The sequence below is a fragment of the Manacus vitellinus genome, unplaced genomic scaffold (assembly GCF_001715985.3).
Source record: "Manacus vitellinus isolate BGI_N305 unplaced genomic scaffold, ASM171598v3 scaffold_28_pilon, whole genome shotgun sequence".
NCBI classification, from domain to species: Eukaryota; Metazoa; Chordata; class Aves; order Passeriformes; family Pipridae; genus Manacus; species Manacus vitellinus.
In genome coordinates this window covers 7,301,154-7,320,513 of record NW_021940122.1, presented here as the reverse complement: position 1 = coordinate 7,320,513, position 19,360 = coordinate 7,301,154, and the positions used below count along the sequence as shown (strand labels likewise).

Genomic DNA, 19,360 nt, shown 5'->3' with positions numbered 1-19,360 from the left:
TACATCTTTTATCCTAGCAAGAAGCCCACTGCTAAGGCTGTTTAAAGCTGAAATGACAGGGAGAGTAACAGGACCTTTTTTTTTTTTACTTCCTGCATCAGAAAGCAATACTGATTTTGCAACTTCATTGCAGCGGGACTCAGGCACTACTCAAAAAGTTCAACTAAGGGTCATGCCTGGGTGGACTGACTGCCATTTCTGCATCACTCCTCCTCAGTCATCATCAGATGCAGTAAAATGCATACCACCTTTTTTCCTTCCTCCCTTAGTGTAATTCCTCATCTCCCTTTCCCAACTAGGATCACCTCAAGTCCAGTTGTATCACGTAACTGTTAGCATGGGCAGACTCCAACACTTGGAAGACTTTATTTTTTAATTATCTCCAACTGGGGGTTCCACATTAGAGTACCCAAGACAAATTAAAACAGACGCCAGCTTCAGCCTCTCATTGTTTCCCTTCCTTGCGCTCTCTTTGCTATTTGAGCTTATATTGTTCAGTACATGAGGTACATGAATGAAGTGACCCGGCTTTCAAACACCTTAAAAAAACAAAAGGTAATGAGGAAGGAGGGATGACAAGATGGAGTTTTAATTGCAGAGCCTTTCAGTGCCGTGGTTTAGAGTGTTCCTTTGCAGAGGTAGACACATATCTAAGAGCGACACAGACCAGTAGTTCAGGAATAGGACCAAGGGCTTGGACAAGCATCTCCAGATATCTTTAGCACAACAGCACTAGGAGCAATGAACAGTTAGGACTTCATGGTGACTGTCCACATGCAAAGGGCCAGCTCTCTCAGCAAGTCCTCACAGAAGCAAGCCATACAGGCATTAACAGTAAATTAAAACATACAGAAAATGGTTAGATATTCAGAGGGAAGCAGCATGACTCACTTTAGCCCAGAGACAGCTTGGACTCCAGACAACAGCAATGCCTTCCTCAAAAGTGGAGGATGTAAAATCCATGATGAGCCTATGACCTCACTCCACAGGAGGCACAAGCCAGTATCAGGATGCAAGTGCCATGCTGTAACAAGTATGTGCATGCACAGAGGACACTAGGAAACACTATCCCTCACTTGGGAAAGCAAGCAGGAAAATCAGTCTCAGAATTTTGAGAAATGTCTGCTTGGATCCCAGTGCCAGTCAGTGGAAGCCAGGAAGCATTCCTGAGCTTTAGGCTTTGAAATGCAAGTCTTTGCAAGTAGTTTGTCACATTAAGCACTGAGCTATAAAGTAAGATGCACTTTCACACACGCTGTTGTCTGCAGGTCAAGCAACTCTGCTTCCCTACTACAAAAATGGGAAGCCAGGGACTAATCCTTGCACTCACCCTAAGCCAGGGGGGAGGCTGCCCTGAACCAGTTTTTGCCTGGAGAAAAACATCCACCTAAGACCATGTGGGGGCATCCTCTTATAATCCATCTTTATTTGTAAAAATCCACATATAAAATCTTCGGTTTCCTTTTACAAAAACATAAAGGCACATAAAACTACTCAAACTCTCACCCCCCTGGACTGATGGTCGGACACTCCCCCCCACCCCAACCTCCCCCTTGCTTTCTCCTCCAGTCCATGTTTCTTCATGTTTCCTTTAGTTTCAGCTCACTCCTGCCCAGGCACAGTTCTGCTCTTGCAAAGATGGAAGTATGCACACAGGGGAGATGGTGGAGAGGTGGCATGGGCTGTGCGTGGAATGTTTTACAGGCGCCTTTTAGTAGTAGGTCTCTCTTTCCACCCAGCCTAAAAGGAAGAGGAGGGAGAAAGCAGAGTTAGTCTTAAGGCAGACCAAGTATGATGTTCACGACAGTTGCTTTTAGGCTCTGAAAACTTGCACTGTAGCACCTGAGCAAATAAGTAACCTTTTACAATGAAAAAATCCTGACAAACTGTTGATGTTCTATGGCTTTCAGTATAGAATCTCTTCCAGCTTTCTAGAACTGCCCAGGCATTACTCAGTCTTTTCCACCTACTTCAGTGCATTGGTACTTTCATATACTGGGAGAGAATGCAGGAACAGCAAGAAGTCCTTAATTTGAACTAACTGCACTATTAATGTTGAGGAAGGGAAAACACAGCAAAATACACCCCTGCACAGTACTTGGAGGTCCTCAAGCTTTGTCAAGGCTTCTAGAGAACTCAGTAGCATGAAGAGGTGGGGAAGGAAACACAGATAAGCAGCATATTCTTACCACCAGGGTTGTGTCTGATAATGAGCTTCCTGACTTCATCATACACGAATATGAGGAGGGAGTATGGGAAAGCACAGAACCACCAACTCGGCCTGTTTGGGAGAGAAGACAGTGAGGACACAAGCTGAAGAGATGCTCTTTGCTTAGCAGAACTTTGACTTGATGGCACATACAAGTGCAGGAAGGCTGGCATGTCCCAGCTTGCCAGTGTGACACCTCCCACATGGCTGCAGTTCAGTCAAAAACCCTCCAAGCCAAGAGTTACCACCAGGTTTTCTTCTGCAATAGGTCAATCCACTTTTGTATAATAATTCCAACACAAAGGTGTGTCATACCACCTTTGCTCATCTCTGTGCCAACCCCTCCCCACCTATTAATCTGGCAGTATTTGCTCTAAGTACACATAACCTTTGTGCCCACAGCCTTGCCCACTGGAACTGCATTGTTTCCCTTATAATTTACACGTGCTAACATCCAGCTGCTCCAGGCACTGGGCAGAGGCCAGCCTTCTTGTTAGGAAATGCTCACACTTCAGCACCAAACTCCAGACAACATTTCTGAATGGAACACAAGATGTACCAGGACTTTTTTGCCATGAAAATTTCATGACGCTCCAAACTGTTCAAAGTTTAAACCCTGCCATGAAATGTTGCAATGCTGTTGAGCAAGCTTGAGATGTTGGCACCCTCCCAACTGTTAGGAAAAGACTACTACTTGGGCTGTTTCTGAGAAAGGCAGGAAAAGGCACAAGATGTCATCAGCAGTTCTTTAGTACAGAAGAATTATCTGGCCTATGATTTAGAGCATTTCAACTGGCTTTCTTTGCAGATGCAGTCCCCCACCCATAAAAATACTCCATGAAAGTAAGTACAAGAGGCAGCTGTACTAGAGCACACTGGTACTGAAGTTGTATTGACAATTTTTTGTGGGGTACTGAACTGCAGGCTCCCCATAAACATTCCCTATACAGTGAAGAAAACCCTGGTATGCCACACTTCAGCCAAGGATCATTCACACCCTCCAGTCTGAACTCTTCTGGGTTAAGACTAGGTCTCATGCTCCACAAGCTCACCAACTACTTTTAACCATCTCCCAATCTAAGCACTATTGTTCTATGGTACAGTCTGTGCACAAAAAGCATAATGCAACCTACTTCAGAGGATACATCCTTAGAGCAACATCCATCCCAGGGCAGTAGGACAGGAAGGCAGCCAGAGCAGTCTCCTCAAAGAGACCAAATATCAAGATCTTGTTCCTAGAAGAAACAGGAACACAGTCAGGGACAAAGTACCTTCAGAGATGAGATCCTAAAAAACACCTAGTTGCCACATGGGAGTGAATGGAAACAGGCATTCCAGTCTAGCCCAGAAGTTTGTCAGGTGGGGACTATCAGGCACAGTTGCCATGAGGGTCTTTTATGTCTCTAGACGGAGATACACCAGTTCATGACTAAGTCAATCAGCAATTGCTTTCATCACAAATTCAGAAGGAGGCTGGGGTTCATGCCTCCAGATCTCTTGATGTATGAGATCTGGAAACCAAGGCTGTGTGCTGGAGTATGTCAGTGTCCTTTGAGGTGGGCTAGCTCCCACAGACATTGCCAACAGAAGCCAGCATTTCTCTTTGTCTCAGCCTATGACTGTAGCAAGTACTACAAGAAAAAGAGCACCCACACCTTTTTTATCCATTACTAAGGCACCAGACTGTTCAGGACTTATGATGCTCAGACACTGCTGGGATGAAGAACTAGAATGCTATGTACTGGAGAACACACAGAGTCCAAGTCTACATCTTCCATGGACAGCTTGACTTACTTCATCCCCTGCTGGAAGACAGAGTTTCTTCGGGTCTTACAAATAATCAAGTCTGCCCACTGCACAACCACAATGCTGACAAAGAAGGCTGTATGGCAAGTGAACTCCACTATTTTCCTCTGTTCGTAGGTCTAGGAAGGAAAGCAGAGGGCATTCATTCAGACACACTGCCTTTGGCTCTCTGGTGCTCACACTCAGTTCAGCAGGCATTAGTATTCTGACTGCCAGCCTCTACGCTGTGCCTCAAAACTTACCCACTGCTGTCCATAGCTGTCTTCCACATCATTAACCCATCGGTCATCCCACTGAATTCTGAGCCCTAACAAGCCAGAAGGCCACCATCCATTCTCTGCCATGATTACAAAGTAGGTGAAGAAACCTCCAAGGGCCTGGATCATACCTGAACAGGTAACAAAGAATGATAAAACTAATGAAGCTACTGCGGAGAGCAATTATAACAGAGAGCAGTTTGCAGGAAACCCCAACCACCTTAAAAATTAGTCCTCATGGGGCTCAGTGTCCCAAGCAGCAGCTATAGAAAGAGTTCACACTAACATCAAACTCAGCTTCAGCCTTTTTGTTGAGCAGCGTCTGCTCCCAACTTTGTACAGAGTTACTTCTGTTCTGCCCTGTGCTGGGATGGCACCGTACTCAAGGACACAAGATAAAACTCCCTTTGTATTATCATTAGCCTTGCCCACCCCCAACCTTTGCAAAATACAGTCAAGAAGGTTCCCAAGATCTGCTGCAATTAAGCATGAGCTCCCATCCTGTGAACTGGGCACATCTCTGTAGCTGCCTTTAATCACGGCTCCTAATATTGTGTGTTTAGGGATACGCTAGAGAGAATCCTTTACTTCTAATTAAACTAACAATGGGATCTATGTTCTTGCTGAACAAGTCTGAACCAGAGGAGAGCTGGTTGTCAGCCAGTTCCTTTACAGCACTGTGCAATTAAACAAAATTACTGTGAAAGCGATTCAATAGACCAAGCTGCATAAGCCACCACTACAAGCCATAGGGAAAGAATCATGGCAAGTTCTTAACAGCCTGAGGTTCTGGTTTACACACCCCAAACCTCAACCCTACCAAAATAAGCAGAGCAGTCACTGACTCCGGATGGTGTACAACCCTGCTACCACTGAGTTCAAACTGGTGCCAGAGAAAACAGCAGCTTACCAATCTGCCCATAGGCCATGCTGATCAGCCGCTCATTCACCAGCTTGTCTGTTTTGGGATTTCTGGGCTGTCTCTTCATGATGTCACTCTCTGCTTGCTCATAGGCCAGGGAGATTGCAGGGACCTTTGGAGGTGGCAAGACTGCTGTTAGAACCGTTTCAATTTTCCACTGTATAGAGTCTTCCCTGTCCCGTTTTCAATTTGAGAAACAGCACTGCCCAAAAGCCCTAGCTGTAGTATTCAGAAAGGACCTCCCCCTCCCCATCCCCAGTTTGTCCTTATATGAAACCGAAGGATCCTCAGACTCAAGAGTCATGAGATGGAGAGTGTAGATTAAGGGAATATCAAATGGTTGCTTATTTTAAATGCAAACACTAGAAAAAACTGTATTTAAGCATTTTCCTTCCATCTGTCCTTTCTTTAGGGTACCTAAGAACACTCTCATTTCTTCTTGAGACAAAAAAAAAAAAAGACATTCACCATATCAGTGCCCAAGTCAATGCAGAGGATGGTTACTGTTCCCAGTGGAAGGGGTATGTTTGCAATGATGAAGATCAGGAACGGTGTGATTTCAGGAATGTTACTGGTCAAGGTGTAAGCAATAGACTTCTTCAGGTTATCAAAGATCAGACGCCCTGGGGCAAGGAAGAGAGAACGAGGTAACTCTCACTTATCAGCACAAGGCAGCCAAGTAGCTCATAGACAGCTTCAGAGGTAACACTGGAAAGCAAAATGCTAGTGCAGCAAATGAAGGAGTTCTCTTGCATGTAAGGGTGAGACTGTGCGCTCCGTGCCCAGCATCAACTAAAGAGAGCAACATTTTTGGTCACAGCAATCAGAGCTCACTGCATACAGCAGCAGGATACTAAGCCCTGGTTCCTGGAGATCAAGAGCCCCTGGAGATACCCTCTGTTCTGCTCCTCTTTGAGAGCTATTGCTCCATCAGGGAAGAAAATGTGTCAGACTCAGCTGGCAAAGATGACTATAGGGTCACGTGTTAGGCAAAAGGACAAAGTAGCTTTTGTTACTCAGCGGCTTCCTACTGTTATCCATCCCAAAGGGTCATGCTGAACCCATGGAAAGGAACAAGACTCTGAAGGGAGAAGGAAAGTGCTGCTCTCCTTGAAAACACTTGACACGGAGACAAGCTCAAATAGAAGAGAGTCCTCTAGATGCCACTATTTCAGAGGGAATCAGTAAGTAACATTGCTGAAGCATGTTATTTCATCACCATTGCACCCAAGTTACAAACTCACCTTCTTCAACCCCAGTGACAATGGAGGCAAAGTTGTCATCCAGCAGAATCATGTCAGCTGCCTGCTTGGAGACGTCTGAGCCAGCAATACCCATAGCGACACCAATGTCAGCCTTCTTCAGGGCTGGGGAATCATTCACACCATCACCTGTGACTGCTACAATGGCACCCTAGTCACAAAGAGAGGAACAGCAAGACTGAAATCATCATGTAAGAGGTTTTGAGCAGAAAAGCTTCCTCCTATCTTTCAGGAGATGAAGCACAAAAAACTATTTCACTTTGCTATAAAGAGACCTCAGTTCTTCCTTGTTCTCCCCTCACCCTTTTCCTGTTCTGATCAGGAATGCTGCTCTCTCCAAAGGAGATGCTGGACAACATGTAAACATGTTGAATTCTCCTCTCCCAAGCACATCCAGAGCATTTAAGAATTAAAATTAAGTCTGCTAACACACTTCCTAGGATAAGAAAGCCTCAGTACAAGCTGAAGATGTTTTCCTGCCAAACCCTTATATTTATGTACTGTAAACCAGCCTGACATCAGCACCTGAAGGTTGTTCACAGATTGAGATCTAGTCTGGTCCTTTACATGAGGGCACTTAGTTTTAAGCCTTGCCTCTTCAGAAGCAGAACTGGCTAGTAGTTTATATATATGTCTGGGGATTTTTCCAATATTACATCCCTCTCTTTACCTGTCGCTGACAGCCTTCCACAATTATAAGCTTCTGCTGAGGAGATGTCCTGGCAAAGACAATTTCTGTATGATGAAGCAGGATGTCATCCAGTTGCTCACTAGTCATGTCCTTCAAATCTGAGCCATGAACAACACAAGCTTTGGCATCCCTGCAAACAAGAGACAATAATATGTTTTACTTCACAACAAGTTTCTCATTAGCTGTATTTGCCTTATAAAACTATGGTTCTTCAGTGCTCTTGGGAAAGACCAACTCCTGATGTGACCAAATACTAATCCAGCCAGCCTCTCCACAAAAGTTTGATGCTCAAAATTTAAAAGGTAAATGGGGAACGCAAAGAAAAGACAAACAGAGCCAAGTAACTGACAAAATGCCTCATGAGCAAACCAATTCTTTCTATAGCTTTCTAAAGTGCATCAAGGCAAAGACTAGTTGTTTCTACAGCTCTTGGCCTCTCTGTGGTTAGCTTCCAACAGTGCAAGAGGTGCTGTAGTCTTCTGCAGGCAATCCTTTCTGTAACAGACTGATGATCTACACGTGGCCCTTCACAGAGAGTGCTCACACTATGCCAGTTCAGACTAATTTACATTCTTTGGCAACAAAAGCACACAATGTTATATTTAGACTGGTTTGGTACCCTGCATGCTACAACAAAATACCATCTCTCTAACCCAGCATACCATCCCTTATAGGTCTAGGAGACTATCCACACAGCCCTTGACATCATCCAGTTTAGACAGGGAAATTCCTTCCCCACCCTTAGAGCCAGCTGCTGAGCTGCTCAGTCACACAGCCCAGCAATTCCCAGTCTACACTGCTGGGTTGTGAAGTTACCCTCAAATAAAAAAATTACAAAAAAAAAAAAAAAAAGGAATTCAGTCACAGTACTTGTCTTCCCCAAGCAATTTCATTTCACAGGGTGTCTCTATTCACAGTTCATAAGCTACATGGCTACCCTCCAGCCCAAACACAGGCTGGGTCAAGCTAAGCAATGTAGACAGCCCAGCCATTCTGCAAACAGCCTGCTTATGCCAAAGCACATTTTCTGAGGATGCCTCAATTCTGCACTAGGCTATGAAGGCAAACATTAACCCTTAAGAGGAAGGAGTTCTATTTTTACATTTATTCTGCTTGTAGCTATGGACTAGTGTCAACTCCTCTATGTAGCCTAAGTGCTGCTCCCTTTGCCCACCTACAGTCTTACTCTTAACTACTTCCCACACACAGGAGATGCACATTTAAGACAGCCTAGTGCATTCTTCACATAATTCATGATCATTAAAGAGCCACAATATGCTGAGCTAAGTAAATGCCAAACTTTTCATGTCCAGGGAAAGATGATGAGGGATTATCCAAGGCGAGGAGAGAGGCAAATGCTTAATTCTTTGATCAACTCTGGCTTTTCCCACCAGTCGTTACCTAGGGTTGACCTGGCTGACGGGAATGTTGAGTCGAGCAGCAATATCTTCTACCGTTTCATTGCCCTCGGAGATGATGCCGACACCCTTGGCAATAGCTTTGGCTGTGATCGGATGGTCTCCAGTAACCATGATAACCTGAAATGCAAACAGACTACTATGAAAGCCTCGCCTGTACTGCAGAGCAACACTGCCCAAAAGGCACGGTCTCTTAGACTGAAAAGGCCACGTGAGCACTGGCACAGAACAAGTCTGAGGTACAGGCAGTAACCTACCACCAGCATGCAATGGATTGAGGGGGACAGAAGACAAGGAAAATTGTTAATCCTAAGTTAATGGAGCCAGCTCCCTTTCCAGCCTGTGCTTCATTCTTATCTTAGTATTGTGGGACATGCAGAACACACCCTGAGCCAAATCACTTGCTTTGGGACACCATGCTGTCTGCACCTGTCAGTGCCCTAGCGGTTTGGAGTTTAACTCGTTTTTCAGTCCATTAACATATAATCATTTGTATTTAGGTTAGAAATTAAGCCTGGAGTAGTACTACTTAAATCCTGATTGATGCTTCATCCACCCACATTACAGCAATACAGAGAGTAAAGGGAAATCCTTTATATGCCTGGGAATAGAGTGAGGCAATTTGCAATCCAGGAGTAAACTACCTTGATCCCAGCACTTCTGCATTTGCCAACAGCATCTGGCACAGCAGCACGAGGAGGGTCAATCATAGACATGAGTCCTACAAAGCAGAGTTTGTCTACAGGAAAGTTCAGGTCATCAGTATCGAACTGGAAGCCTTCGGGGAACTGATCATCAGGCAGAGCCAAGTGACAGAATCCTGTAACACACAAAACTCACATTTAGTCTGTTCCTACATATCAGGAGGCAGAGAAAGTGAACACTTACTGCTTCTGCAAACAACTACACAAGAATAACAGGGCAGCATCAGAGGTTTAGCCAGCGCTATTGAGGCAGGAGTTACGCTTGTATTCTGATAACTAATAGCTGTTGCTAGGTGCCCAGACACAGCTTGGTTCACATGCAGTGGAGCAAATCTAATACCATGTGGTCCATGGAGACCAAAGGTCTCAAATGCTTTGCTGCATTTTCATCTTGGTGACCCAGATGCTGGGCATGACAAGACCCTGCAGGCTCCCTTTTGGATTAAAGATTAAAGGCAGGACTGTTCCTATATGAATTGCTGAAGTGACCTTGACTCAGTATTATGGTTACAGTGCAGGAACAGAGTAACCCTCCACTTAATCTGTGGGGACTGCTTAGGAACATGAGGGACAAACCTTTTTCAATGTATTAAGGCTGCTTTTCCTTACCTAACACTCTCTCCCCGAGGCCTCCCAATTCAAGGTAGGCATTCTGAAAAGCATCTTTCATTTCCTCATCCAGTTGCTGCTCTTTGCCATGAATGAGAATGGTGCTGCAGCGATCCAAGATCCTCTCTGGAGCTCCCTTCATCACCAGCAAGTAACGGGATTCTGATGGATTTGCATTTTTGTGGATAGACAGCTATGGGTGGAAGAAATGGAACATCTGCTATAGACATCTGCTGTAAAGGTCACAAGCACTCAGTGTTTTGTGACTACAGTAGCTCAGGACGCTTTGTGATATTCTGCTCTAGTTTTCATTTACCCACACTTTAAAGAGGTTCACAAACTAAGGAATCCATGTGTTCTGTAACACTAACATATAACCACAGTGGTCTTTTTTGTATCCAAGTTGCACCTGTTAAGGTAATTTCCCAGCAGTTCTTTCCTGTTCCAAGATTTAAGTTATTCCACTCTCCATGCACTGCTGGTATACAGGTCAGACGCACGTCTGGTCTTTTGTTAGCAGCTGACACCTCAGTGTCAGTGCAGCTCCAGAAGCTCTTACATAGTATAACAAAGCATGGTCTGTTAACTTAAATTTATAGTCTTGAGCAGAGTTCAAACAAGTAATAGCTAGACAAGATTTTGGTGCCAAAACAAGTTTTCAGGCACACTGTGTGCAAATTTACACAAGTGCTTCACACAGCAGCTCTCCTTCAAGAGGATACATGCTCACCTGGTACTTGTTGGTAGAATTAAATGGTATTTCCACCACTTTGGGATTCCTTTCTCTCATCTCCTTGACAGAACCACAGCACAATTCAATGCATTTCAGAAGTGCAGACTCAGAGGCATCTCCTGCCACTGCTCTCTAAGGAAAGAGACAACTATCAAAACATGCATCCCAGTAGACTCACCACAGAAGATCAGATATTGAGAGGAAAAAAAAGCGTATTCATCTCAGCCCAGTTCCAGCTTCTGCATGACATGATATGGCAGTAAAGAATAAATAATTCTATTATCTAGTACTGACAAACACTGCATTTCAGAAGATACAGTCAGAGGAGTGCTGGGAAAAAATAGCTTCTTCCATCATCTCTATTACCACAGCATCAGAACACCCTCGGGAAGAAGTTTACTAAGCAACATGACTAATATTTGACAGATTATAAGCACTGTACGATTAATTTCAGCCCTGGCTGGGTCACAGTTCAGAATCAGGAATGTGAACTGGTTTTATGCCAGTATTTGCACCAGTACTGAACCAGCAAAAGCTTAAAAAGAGTTGCCAGTGAGAACAGACTGGCTAGAGACACTCTCCCAGCTCTGATGTCTACTTATCTCAGCACCAGGTGCTTGTAGCTTTTAAGTGCACAAATGCCAGAGATAGCAATTCTTGGAACAGCCAGATATTGGGAAATGCCTAGGAAAGCCTTCTGGTCTTTCCTAGCCCTGTCTGAAGTATCTGACCTCCCAAAGAGAGTGTAGATGCCCGTGGATGGCAGGGAGGCTGCTGTAGGAGAAATGTCTTCCCAGTCTCATCTCTGCTGCTCAGAGCATACCTTCTCTAAGAGTGCTAGACTGTAGAAAAGATGAAAAGTGGCAGATACCTCTACTTTGCAGGTTCCTGTGACCCACAGGATGTAATCTTACTATGAGAGAGCAGTGGTGAGGAACAGGACAAAAATCTTTTTTAGAAACTCACCTTAAGAATTGGTACATTTTCCTGGTTGGCCTGAAACACAGCACGGTTACAGAGACCTGCAATTCTGGACAAAGCATTCCAAGTGGCCGAGCTCTTGTCAAAGGAAGCACCTGAAAGCAGAGGGAAAATGTCAAAAAGCCTTCCCCTTGAAAAAAAACCAAACAATCAAACACATAAGTGCAAAATCCCACACACTTAAAAGCAAGAAGCCTTTAGCTCAGAAACAGGAAACACTTAGAGCATGTTAGCACAGTACATCTCTTTCATTCCTTCTCCCTTCCCAGGTACTCGATGAATAGCTGATTATTTTAAGACCAGAGGGTGAAATAGCAACAGTGCAAGACAACACTTTGCTTTCAAGATTCCAGTAATGGCTGCATCCAGCAGTAGCAGAAGACTTGCTGATAAAGCTACAGAATTTTGGACAGGTTAACATTCATTCAGAGAGGGTTGAGTAAGGAATGCTGGGTTCTACCTCCAGCTTGTCTCACTTTATCCACCAACCCAGGAACTGGATGAAATAGTTCCCAAAGGAACAAGTTACAATAAAGATACTACTTCTCTCATGGCAGCTCTTAAGTTGGCTTCAAGGGAGATGAATTGAACCGACTGTTAACTGATAAGCTAATATACTTTCCATGAAGAGAAATCTTCTAGGTTTATTGAATCACTACTGGTCTGAGGGCTTCCGAAGAGCTATTTATAGCTTGTTGCTTGGCACCAGTGTTAAGTAAAGCAGCTTTTTAAAGCGGTTCAGACAAGCACAGTGTTTTGGAGTGTCTGGGACAGGATGCAGCAGCACCACTGGAAAAACATTTATGCTAACAATGTGTTGCAAGCACAACATTTCACAAGGTAGATGACAGCTAGGAAACTCCTGAATTTGGTTGGATTGAAGAGTTCTGGAGAGGTAAGTAACTCTCCCAGTTGCATAGCATACTGAGATTTCAGATTTTTATCAATATCAAGGAGACACTTCCTGTTAAGGTCTTACATTCATGCTACTGCTCTGCAAACACCACCTGGATGTTTCAGGAAAACCCTTGTCCAAAGGCAGCCATCTAGTTCCACATGGAACTTTTCATCTATGTCCAGCCTCAAGTAATTATTATCAGGGCCAACACCTCTGCTGTCCACACTTTCAGCAGACTTCAGATGGAGCAATTTAATCAGATACATTTTGGCAAAGATAGTCAAGTACATTGCAAGTATTTCTATGTACAGAACAAACGTACGGGGCTGAACATTCAAGAGGCTCAAATTCCAATGGAGTAATTTTGAGTAAAAAGCAGGCTATATGGAATTAAAGGATTAAACAGAAATGTGGCACTGTGAAAAGCTTTCTATGTGTCATTTCAAGGGTTTTTATGCTCACTGTAGATCATATGTTAGAAGTCCTTGCACTGTGAACTTCACTTGGGCTGGAGAGTTATAAATGCAGGTTCTTAGAAGTACCAGCACACAGGCAGCTCCAGAAAAAGCCATTTTTTAATGAAATGCCTCAAGTGTAAAGATATGGTCTTACCACTCTGGTTCTCTGTAGTATCAGCCTCATGAATCTGATTGTCAAACCACATGTGCGCAACTGTCATGCGATTCTGTGTCAGAGTGCCTGTTTTGTCAGAGCAGATGGTGGATGTGGAACCCAGGGTTTCCACAGCTTCGAGGTTCTTCACCAAGCAGTTCTTACGAGCCATACGCTTGGCTGTTAGTGTCAGACATACCTGGAGACAAGGAAGAAGATGACAGGTTAGATGTAGTTGTGCAGTAATAACACTGCTATCCAACTTAGCGTGCACACGGAATTACAACCAGCTTACATGCCCTGCAGTGATTCCCTAACCTCTTGCTCACCCTGCCACTCCAAAATAAACAGCAACACTTAGGCCCAGGTGGTAGGTTTAAATAACACAGTTTCCTCATCATAAAACCTTCAGAAAAGGACTCATAAGGTTTCAGTCTCCTGCTTCTCAGTGCATTGGGAAGGAAATGACAAGTCCCAGACTAACATTTCAGTTCAAGTTGCCACCTCCTAATCAGAGGAACTCTCAAAATAGGTGAACGCAGGCCACATATGAGATGACCCAAAATAGCTCTTGTGATAAGGCTGCAACTTACTGGTGTAGGAAGTGAGCAGCTCCAGCTACCCCTTTCTTGCCAGAAGCTCTTATCTAGTTCTAGCTTCCAACTGTCCATTGCCTGGCTCAGTTGCTGCTCTGCTTCCTAAAGCTGCATGGAGTTGTAACAGGAGGGCTCTTTCTTGCCACAGAAAAAGGCAAGACAAGTCCGGAACTTTTGGTCTTGCTCACTTCAGCTCTACATTGCCAAGCCTCTGTGCAGGTCTGACTTAGGGAAGCATCTTTATTGGGTAAATTGCTGCAGAACTTGACACTTATTTCAGCAACTACTCCGAGTATGCTGAACTCAAAGCTGAGCCCTACACACTCACAGTGTTTACCTCTGTGAATGCACACTGAGCATGAAGCACTCCACTTCTTTAAGAACCATATATGTAACAAATACAATCTTTTTTTCCAACTTCACTCACCGTAACCGTTGCAAGCAGCCCTTCAGGAACATTGGCAACAATGATCCCAATGAGGAAGATGACAGCCTCCAGCCATGTGTACTCAAGGATGAGTGAAAGGATGAAGAAGGAAACACCCAGGAACACAGCCACACCAGTGATGAGGTGGATAAAGTGCTCGATCTCCATGGCAATTGGAGTTTTCCCCCCTTCCAGTCCAGAAGCCAGACTGGCAATACGGCCCATCACAGTGCGATCCCCAGTGCTAATGACAATGCCACGGGCAGTGCCTAGAAGAGAAGACAGGTTTTAGAAAACAAAACCAGTCACAGCTCACCACCCTGAGAGTGGTGAAGAGATGCTCTGGGTGGGCTTCAGCGCAAAGACTGCTTACCACCATTCTCAGAGCTGCAACAAAAGTTCTGCCATATATGACTGATGTTCCTGCTTTCTGCAGCAGCTTAGTATTTCTTATAGCTCTACCTAACACCATTTTGGTTTACATTATGTTATCTGCACTTTAACACAGCTGTAATAAGGCAGGCAGGCTCAAAGACACACCACATAGCTGCTCCTCTAGGAGAAGCAAGAAACTAAAAGAAAAAAACCAGTAGTGCTGTGGAGTCTTTGACGATTCTACAGTAGTGCAGTTGGAACAGGCCAAGACTTTGCTAGGAACTTCAAGCCTGCTTTTGCATGGTAGAAGTAGGCTACCAACTGATACACTGAACTCATGGTGTATTCGCATTGTTTACCTATACAGTTCAACCTCTACCACTGCTAATACATCAGGGAAGTAGGAGAGTCACATACCTTCTACACAGTTGGTGGAAAAAAAGGCAATGTTCCTGGTCTCCAGTGGGTTCTCATGGGAGAAGTCAGGAGACCTGGTTTGAGGCTCTGATTCACCAGTAAGTGAGGAGTTATCCACCTACATGAAAGAGAGTACTTTGTCATACACAAGCAGGCAGATGCCTTCAGCAACGAAAGTAGATGAAACACAAGGTACATCCCCCACCCTTCTCTTTCACTCCCCCACCCATTCATTGCATAGAAGACATTCTATGACATTTCAAAGCCAGACTAATTCATTCTCCTTCAGAATGAAGTTTCCAGACACTCTGTCATTGCTGTACCTTGCAACCATGTGCAGATATGATCCGAAGGTCAGCTGGAATTCTGTCTCCTCCTTTCACCTCCACTAGATCTCCAACTACAACTCCTTCAGCATTTATGCTCATCTTCTCACCATTTCTGATTACAAGTGCTTGCTGAAAGACAGCGAAGAAACAATCTAGGTCAAAAGCAAGTCAAAAGAAAAGGTTCAGAAGACCTGAATAGTTGTGATATGGTTCCACAAGGTTTTTACTTGGACTAAAATGTTTTTATCTGATACGTATGTTATTTAAGAAAAATAGCTATTTTTTGTTTTCTTGATATTAAAGGTCCTTGCTCCCCAGGTGACAGTTCGATAGTTAGGTATGTTATAGACTGTCCATGAAGGAATCCAAGTTCTAATGCTTATCACACCAGTTACTGAGCTCCCCAGACTATTAAGAAAGTGTCCTATGATCATTAATAAGTTGGTGGAACTCACAGGGCTTCAGAAACTACTTTGGCCTATTAGCATAATTGCTTGGAGCATAAAGGGGAAGGAGTATTATAGACCCACAGAAATTAAGAGCTAGTAACCCACAGTAACAGCCAGGTCTTCTGCAACTGAAGCCAATATTTAAAACTGTTAATAACCTTGAGAAAGCTACGGCTTGGCAGACCTCAGGGAAATGAGTTCTTCCATACCTGAGGCACCAAGTTCTTGAAGGACTCCATGATCTTGGAACTTTTTGCTTCTTGGTAATAAGAGAAACAGCCAGTAATGATAACCACAGCTGCCAACACGACACCCAGGTACAGCTACAAAGAGCAGAGAAAATGAGTCAGAGGACGATCTGCCTGAAAGGCTTCCAGCTTGTCCAGATAAATTGCTTGGCATTTAAGTGCCCCATTACAAGCATGAAGGTACTTGCAGTCTCTGTACATTTTGTACACAAAGGCCATCCACAAGCTAGTGTTGTTAACACAACACAAAGGAAGTTGGCTGTTCATTTCATTATGTGGAAGCACTCCAAGACATGTTAAGCTCTCACACTGAATTTCCCGTGCTTATGGGAAAAGCTTCTGGACGGAATGCTTCGAGGAAGTTAATCTGCTTTGAGCTAAACAGGCTGCTCGGCCTGCCTTTGAGGTAAAAAACGACATTTTTACTTACATTATCTTTGTTGGCCTCCTCCTCCATCAAACTTTGTATGCCGTAAGCCAGAAAACATAGAATAGCACCAATCCACAACAGGAGTGAGAATCCTCCAAAGAGCTGCCGACAGAACTTTACCCATTCAGGAGTGGTGGGTGGAGGGGTGAGGGCATTTGGGCCATCACGAGCCAAAATCTCAGCTGCACGTGCAGAAGTCAAACCCTACAAGAGAGGTTTCTTTTTTTAGGCATTGTGGCAAGACTGACCACAGAAGGTAGCTCTGAATTTGTTCAAGGCGTACCACAGCAACAAGGAGCTGCTAACAGATGTCCACAGCTGCCAGGGTTCCACAACACAAGAGCTGGGTGTGAAAGCTGAATGCCAAAAGAGGAGCTACAGGATGCTGAATGCTACTTGAGGAGCCTGCAGGCCACGGGGCTACAAAACTGAAGAAGGGCAGGACAAGAAAGCTACAGTAGCAGACTTTGAGCTCTGAGGAACAGCACAGTGCAATCCATCCTATCAAATTACGGAACAAGCGTGAAAGTTGGGGGCCATAACCATGATGACACTTTGGAACAACCTTCCAGGAAGTTCAGCTTTCAGAAGCCAAGGTCTTTGACACAAAAATGCAAATCTCTGTGCTGTTGTAAAGAGCAAACTTGATGCTATGTGCACTCGTGCAAAAAATGCATTAAGCAAAGCAAACAACAGCAAAGGTGTAAAATCACTGCAGTGCTTCTGCACCGGGCTTGGAGGTAGCCTTGGACATTTGCATACCTCTAACTACAGGAAGGTAAAATTATAACTGCTACTAGCCATCATTAAGTCTCTGGGCATGTGCTAGCTCACTAGGCTATATTTGCAACAGAACAAGCATTTATCTTCATTACATGTCCCTCAGGAAAAAAAAAAATAAATCCAAGAATCAATTTGACCTTGAACAATTCAGAGGCAGATAACAGTGACTTTGTTAGCAGCAAAGTCACAACAGTACTGCAGTCAGGTTGTACAGTGGGAGTATGAAGAGAAGTATTTGTGAATTCAACAGTTCTGGGAAGCCTGGGAAACTTAACTGGAGGAGGGGAGATTAAAGAGAAAAAAAACCAAAAAAACACACCACCACACTGAAACCAGACCACCCAGACCTCCTTTTGTGAAATGCTCTGAGTCAAGAATGTTTCTTTTCAGAGGAGGGTAAGGGGGGCAGGAAAACAACGTCTACCTACCCGACTCAAGTCTGTTCCATATTTACGATGAAGTTCATCAAGGCTCAGCTTGTGGTCATCCTGAAAGACAAGAAATAGTCGGGAGAGAAATGATCGGTACCTGTAGGCTCATCAGCAAGAGCTCAGCAATTCCACCCCACACCCCAGGTTTCCTATCTGTAACAGCTTGGTGAGATAGCAAGACTCCAGCTCATCTTCCCTGTGAAGAGAAACTCAAGCGCATTCCGCAATTCAGCAGAGTCTCACCTTTAGTGTTCTTGTGACTATTTGCGTACAACGTGACAGCTTTTTTAAAAATGTCTTAGTATATCTCGGTGCAGTCTTTACACCCCCAGCAGATTCTGTGAAGTCTCAACAGGTCGGGCTTTTGGGGGGGGGTGAGAGAGGAGGGGAAAGAAAAGGAGTTGGGAAGGAAGGTAGGAATGTACAGAAGATTAAGCCTGCAATTTCACACATTTTTAAGTAGTGCTGCCAGATTAAGCACTACTTCGGGAGAAGTGTGTTGTCCCCCAGAGGTTTCTTTTCACAGAAAGGCTATTTTTCAGTTGGATCGACTTGGTGCAGAGCAGTGCCTCACTTAGAAGGTTTTACTGGAGGAGCAGATGCTTTAAGTTCATATCACTACTGAACGCAAAATCTCATCTTGGAGCAATCTTTAGTAACCCCTCTCTCTCCCTGAGGGGCCAAAAATGTGAAAGCACAGTCTCAAATCCACAGAACAGAAACAAAACCCACATCGCCTTCAAGGAGAGCAGATCTAAGCCAGATGCTCACAGACAGATGTATAGCATCATCCAGCATTCAGAGATAAGGATGGGAGACACCTCCCACAGCTTCAAACATGATTAGAAGGAATAATACTGAGGTCACTCTGAGCAGAGGCCAGCAGTAAATGGAGCTGTACAGCCTCAACTCCTCATCTGGAATGAAAACAGCAGTGCCACTCACATGACAGCACAATAAAGCTTGTAATGCTGCTATCCAGAGAGCGCTTGCCTGGTGAGGAAATACAACTATGCTGTGCTACGGGCAATACAGGCAAGCAGAAACATAGGTTCTGTGTGAAGTGCCTTTTGAGAAGTCATGTTTCCAGAGTCTACTGTGTGGTCATCCTGATGCTCAAACACTTGCAGCATGTTGGGCTTGGGGACAGAGGGAAAGGGAGGAAAAGGGGGATCAGTGCCTTTAGTTACACCATGCTGTCAGCACACCAACTCTTCTTTTAGTCACATAAGGCACAGGGCTTTGGGTAAAGCAAATGTTTTTTAGGCTGCTCTTTCTGTGCCCTACAGTCTTACCATTGTAACTTCCTTTTTAAGCTCATCCATGTCCCTCTCCTTCTTCCCCTTCTTCTTCTTCTTTCCGCCATGCTCTGATGTAGCAGTGGGCTCATATTTGTCTCTTCCAGCCTGCAAGAGAAGACACAGCATCATTAGAAACATCTCACTGTCAAATTCTACAGCAGTAGACACGAAGTATGCACACAAGACTGCCAGACAGACAAAATTATTATAGTTTATAAAAGTTGTCTACCTAAACTTTAGTAAAGCCTTTGAGCTGTTTCCTACAATATTCTCTTGGGGAAACAGGTTGCTTGTAGCTTGGATAGGTGCACTCTTTTCTGGGTACAAAACCAGCTGGATGGTTGGACCCAGAGAGCAGTGGTGAAGAGTTACATGCAGCTGTTGACCGGTCATACGTGGTGTTCCCCAAGGCTCAGTATTGGTGCTGGTCCTGTTAAATATTTTGATCTATGATCTGGACAAGGGAATTGAG

At 44.3% G+C, this 19,360-nt stretch overlaps 1 protein-coding gene across 1 annotated transcript; it reads right to left on the bottom strand.

Annotated features, from left to right (window-relative positions):
• Window positions 1-571: 571 nt before the first annotated feature.
• ATP1A1 (ATPase Na+/K+ transporting subunit alpha 1) lies at window positions 572-19,012 on the bottom strand. The gene is made up of 22 exons (XM_008922528.3): window positions 18,883-19,012; window positions 17,585-17,644; window positions 16,374-16,577; window positions 15,905-16,018; window positions 15,241-15,375; window positions 14,918-15,035; window positions 14,126-14,394; window positions 13,103-13,301; window positions 11,578-11,687; window positions 10,609-10,743; window positions 9,879-10,071; window positions 9,210-9,385; window positions 8,549-8,685; window positions 7,127-7,277; window positions 6,439-6,607; window positions 5,663-5,817; window positions 5,183-5,306; window positions 4,258-4,403; window positions 4,004-4,134; window positions 3,343-3,444; window positions 2,190-2,281; window positions 572-1,740 (listed from the first exon to the last, which is right to left on the bottom strand). The coding sequence occupies exons 1-22, from the start codon at window positions 18,910-18,912 to the stop codon at window positions 1,712-1,714; spliced, it is 2,979 nt and encodes a 992-aa protein (XP_008920776.1). The 5' UTR covers window positions 18,913-19,012; the 3' UTR covers window positions 572-1,711.
• Between the last annotated feature and the right edge of the window lie 348 nt (window positions 19,013-19,360).

Bases quoted from the DNA above. Each gene is read 5' to 3' on its own strand.
- ATP1A1 (XM_008922528.3), bottom strand. From the start codon at position 18,912: ATGGATGAGCTTAAAAAGGAAGTTACAATG. The intron at 15,376-15,904 runs GTATGGAAGAAC...GCTGTCTTTCAG, and splicing joins TCAAGAACTTGGTGCCTCAG to CAAGCACTTGTAATCAGAAA. The intron at 10,744-11,577 runs GTGAGTTTCTAA...CTCTTTCCTTAG, and splicing joins AAAATGTACCAATTCTTAAG to AGAGCAGTGGCAGGAGATGC.